We start from the raw sequence: 5,094 nt of genomic DNA on the forward strand, positions 1-5,094 counted from the left end.
GCTCCCCCTATTTTCTGTGCTTTTTTGTCTTTTTGTTGCTTTCTACAAATCACTAAAAATATATTCTTTATATCTCCAATATACCAATAAAATACATAGTTGTATCATAATGATACATTACACCAAATGTCAACCAATATTTAAAAAAATTATCGAAATTGGGAGTAGTTGGTAAAACAAAAAATATATATATATATTTTTTACAACATTTCATTCAAAAAATTATCACACGTCACTTACAGATAATCAAATGTATTATATTTAAGTCTAAAAAAAAATATTCACTATATTTAACTAAAATAAAAAAGTGTGTCCAATATTTGCTGACATAGAATCATAACATATAAAAATAGATATAAATTTAATTTCTTTTGTTTTTAAATCTAAAAAAAACGTTGTAATATTGTAAAATGTTTTTTTATTTTTTATACACAAATTTGAGTCATTCTCTTATCTGAAAACATTTCAATGAACAAAATACTATTTCTAATGTATCTCTTTAAATATGAATTGTAACTACATCAACTATAAAAAGGAGAAAACAAAATATCACAAAAGAAAAAAACACACCATAAGAGATTATTGAAGATTAACAAAAGCATAATGGAAACCTAACAAAAAAATACAAGGGATTATTGAAAACTAAAAACCAAAAACAAAGGCAAACCAATAAAATAAGGAAGCACATACAGGGGAAAGGGGGAAGGAGGCAAGAGGAAAGAAGGGACATTGTTTGGTGATATTATGAAGTAATATATGAATTTAGATTGGAAAGAGAGGAAGTGACTCTTCCATGATCGCAAAAAAAACTTCTAATATTGAGCTTATTCTTCAAATTGATTTACAGTTTCTACAACTAATGTATTGTAGCTTAAATTACTTTGATATCAGCTAATTATTAGATGAATTTTTTTTAATCATATCTTGAGCATGTGATTATTGAACTTTTGAGATATAACGATTTGGTCTCTAGGAAACTAAGATTTTCTTCCTTACTCAACCTTTTTTGTTTCAAGGAGCCATTACTACCCTTGAGTTTGAAACAAAACTCGACTAAGAATTGCAACAAGCGATCCTATTTCCAAAGAGAATATCAATATTCCAGAAGCGAGACTAGGGTTATCTATTTCCCACTACAAGAGGACACAGGATATGGCGGCGGTTTTTGCATAATTAGCGGTGGTTTTAAATCGCCGCAAAATCATATACCGGCGGCTAATGACCCGCCTTGTTATATGGGCGTCAGGAGTTTATTTGGCGGCGGTTTCCAGCAACTGCTAGTATAATCACCGCTAAATCAGTATTTTGTAGCATCCAATTAATACACTGTCGCAATATGTAAGTGTCACGATTTCGCACATGTTTACTGGCGGTTACAAACTGCCACTATTTAAAATGGTTTTTTGAAATTTACGGCTGTTTTGCGACGGTTTTAAAACCGCCGCAATATGCAACTGTGGGTTTGGAGCATGTTTACTAGCGGTTACAAACCGCCACTGTAAAATCCGATATTAATAAATAATTAAATCATAAATTAATATTTATTCAAGAAAATTAGAAAATTAGATTTTATAGTTTAATGTGATAGAATTAATTAAAACAAGAATTTGACATTAATTTTAAAGAATTTGACCCAAGATTGGGCCCAAAGCCCAACCCAAGACTCATTAAAATAAAACACTCAGCATCTTCTTCCTCCCTTCTTATGATATTCACGCTACACCAAGAAGGGGAGGAGGAAGGAGGTTTCCAAAAAACCTAGCTTGATTTTAAATCAAGATAACTATTGATCCGGAGTTTCGATTGCCGTACTGTTTGCGGCCACGCGACCAGCGCATCGAGCTCTACAAAGCCAGTACTTTATTAGGTAATAAATTCACATTTTTTTCCTCAATTTTCTCCTTCCTATTTTCGAATTTGATGAGCAATTATGTTGAAAATTGTTTAATTTTGGTATTTAGGTTTGAATTAGCTTGCGGATTTTGTTGGGTTTGGCTCACTTGAGCTGTGGGCAAGGTAAGAACCCTAACCCTCTTGTGGATTTGTTGAGATTTTGAGTTTGGAAACTAATTATAGTGATATATGTGGATTATATTGAATATTGTTGGTGTAATATCAAATTGGAGGACGAATTTGTGAAATTGGAACTTAATTGCGAAAATGAAAGCTTGAGATCAATTTTGGAAGCTAGGTCCGTTGGTGAGGGGCTGAAGTTGATAGCTTGGGGTGCGGGGAACACTTGAGGTGTTCCGGGTTTATCGGGGAATCGACCAAGGTATGGTTTCGGTTTCTCATATCTAAAATATAATGTATTGTGAAAATTTAGGCTGGTAACTCTAAGATAGGAATTGAATTGTTGATGTTGTTGATTGGTTGAGATGGATTGTATTGTATGTGGTTAATGGTTTTGGAGGTTGTGATTGATGCTCTTGTTGATGATGTATGTAATTTGTATATGATATTGATTGGTATGCATAATGGTTAATGGTTGATGTAATTTGTATATGATATTGATTGGTATGCATAACGCTAATGGATGTGTATGCCACTTGCTGTAGTAGCATGGACAGTGCAAGAATGGTTTTTGAGAGTATCCTTAACAAGAATGCTGTCTCATGGACAACTTTGATAACTGGATATACTCATAGAGGAGATGCCTATGGTGGCCTTCGAGCTTTTCGCCAAATGCTTCTGGTAGGTTCCCACTTTTCTTCAACTTTTCTGGTTCCAAATCCATGTTTGTTTTACTCAAAACGATGGGTCTCATAGCAGCAAAGAAAAACAATAGAGAACACATTTTTTTCTTTTCAACAAAATGTTAAATTGTGTATTTCTACCACTTTGTTCCATCCTACAAACTCATGTATTCTGTTAAGATTAAGGCTCCTCTAAGGTGATAAACTAAGGAGGTAACCACAACATTAACCATTTATTGATTAAGGGTAGGTAACCTCTAATTTTCTCATTTGCGAGATAAACTCACCTTAGAGGAACATCAAGGAAAACATTAAAATTCTTGGTAGAGACTAGCTCAGTATAATGGGGTTTTCATATTTCCTTGGTGATAAACAGGAGGAAGGAGAGCTGTGCCCCTTCAGCTTTTCAATTGCTGTTAGAGCTTGTGCATCTACTGGCTTGGTTAATTTGGGCAAGCAGGTACATGCTGCAGTGATTAATCATGGATTTGAGTCCAATCTTCCTGTCATGAATTCTATACTGGACATGTATTTCAAGTCTTGCTCAGCATGTGAGGCAAAGCAATTATTCTTTGAAATTAGTCAGAAAGATACTATCACATGGAATACCTTGATAGCTGGTTTTGAGACATTGGATCCTAAACAATCATTCTGCATCTTTTCTCAAATGGTATCTGAAGGTTTTAGTCCAGATTGCTTCACATTCACCAGTGTGGTAGGTGCATGTGGTAAGTTAGCGTTTCTGTATTGTGGGCAGCAGCTTCATGGGGGAATTTTTCGTAGAGGCTTAAATAACAACTTGGTATTATCCAATGCCCTTATTGACATGTATGGAAAGTGTGGAAACATAACAGATTCACATAAAATATTTAGCCAAATGCCATGCAAAAATGTGGTCTCCTGGACTTCCATGATGATTGGATACGGGGCTCATGGGCATGGAAAAGAAGCCACTAAATTATTCAATGAGATGGTCAGATCAGGTATCAAACCTAATACGATAGTATTCATGGCAGTTCTGAGTGCTTGTAGCCATGCCGGACTAGTGGATGAAGGCCTGAGATATTTTAGACTAATGACAAGATTTTATAATGTTGCACCCAATCAAGAGATATATGGATGTGTAGTCGATCTGCTTGGGCGTGCTGGTAGAGTAAAGGAAGCTTATCAACTAATAGAGAATATGCCTTTTAAGCCGGATGAATCTATATGGGTTGTCCTTCTTGGGGCTTGTAAAGCTCATAAACAACGAAGTATAGGCAAACTGGCAGCTTCAAGGGTGTTGGAAATGAAGCCAAATGAGGCAGGAACTTATGCGCTTTTATCAAATTTTTTTGCTGCTGAAGGTAACTGGACTGGTGTTGCCTACTTAAGGAAGCTTATGAGAGGTATTAAAAATAAGAAAGAGGCAGGGATGAGCTGGATTGAATTGAAAAACCAGGTTTAGAGTTTTGTTGTTGGAGGTGAATGTTTCTTCAAATGAGCATATTGTTGAAGTTTTGGAAGTATTGATTATGCATATAAAAGATTTTGGATATACACTTGACTTAGATTGCTTTGTACATGACCAAGAAAATAAGGTTTGAACACAAGCCATATGGTTAATATGTCATTGCCGAATGCTCAGCTGTTCATAGCAGCTCATTTGGTTCAATTCTTGCTATCTCATTCAAACTTACTGACAATACGTATAAATTGGAGAGGAATTTCTGAAGTTCCAAACAATTTTTATTCATGCAGAGATACGAAAAACATACATAGGTTCATGCTTTTTAATAGACGGTAAGAATGGTAACAAAACAATAATTCTTTAACCATTAAGAGGGTTAATAAACGGTGAAGTGAACATTGTAGAGTTTTATACATTTTTTACTCTATTGTTCTTTCTTTGACTTTAAAGTTTAAATTGTGTTGTTATCACCATCTGCCATCAACTTGAGATAATACTTATCTTATTTTGATTAGTGAAAACTCTTTACGAAAAATTGAATTTATCTCTAATATATACTCTTATTCAAAATGCAGGACAATATCACAAACAAATTTAACTTAGATATTTGGGCCTTTATGTACACATTTTGGTATACACACACAAGGTCACGATTGTTTACTCTTTTTTCTTTGTTTGGGAGGCGAGTCTATATAAGTGTAGTATATGGATTGAGCCATGTTCTGCTTATCCATTTAGGCAATACATTTTTCAACTACAGTCTTTAGTTTAGAAATTTTTCATTCTTGCCAAAATTAGAGTTTTGATAAGATGGATAATTTATGGGTCTCTCATCAAGTTGCGTCAAAGTTTAAATCTTAAGACTAGAATATATTTCTAAGAGTAAAAAACAAATAGGTTCCTGACTTTTTTAAACGCGATTGAAAAATACATTTAAATTCTTCACCT

General features: G+C 34.1%; 1 protein-coding gene across 1 annotated transcript; it reads left to right on the forward strand.

Moving 5' to 3' along the window:
• Positions 1–2,533: 2,533 nt before the first annotated feature.
• LOC112779581 (putative pentatricopeptide repeat-containing protein At1g56570) lies at positions 2,534–4,359 on the forward strand. Its single transcript, XM_025823898.3, has 2 exons — positions 2,534–2,694; positions 3,073–4,359. Exons 1-2 carry the CDS (start codon positions 2,563–2,565, stop codon positions 4,141–4,143), a joined length of 1,203 nt encoding a protein of 400 aa, XP_025679683.1. The 5' UTR covers positions 2,534–2,562; the 3' UTR covers positions 4,144–4,359.
• The last annotated feature ends 735 nt before the right edge of the window (positions 4,360–5,094 follow it).

The sequence above is a fragment of the Arachis hypogaea genome, chromosome 19 (assembly GCF_003086295.3).
Source record: "Arachis hypogaea cultivar Tifrunner chromosome 19, arahy.Tifrunner.gnm2.J5K5, whole genome shotgun sequence".
Taxonomy (NCBI): domain Eukaryota; kingdom Viridiplantae; phylum Streptophyta; class Magnoliopsida; order Fabales; family Fabaceae; genus Arachis; species Arachis hypogaea.

Excerpts from the sequence above, each read along its gene's own strand:
- LOC112779581 (XM_025823898.3), top strand. The coding sequence starts at position 2,563 with ATGGACAGTGCAAGAATGGTTTTTGAGAGTATCCTTAACAAGAATGCT. Across the intron at positions 2,695-3,072 it reads CTTTTCGCCAAATGCTTCTG|GAGGAAGGAGAGCTGTGCCC; the intron begins GTAGGTTCCCAC and ends GGTGATAAACAG.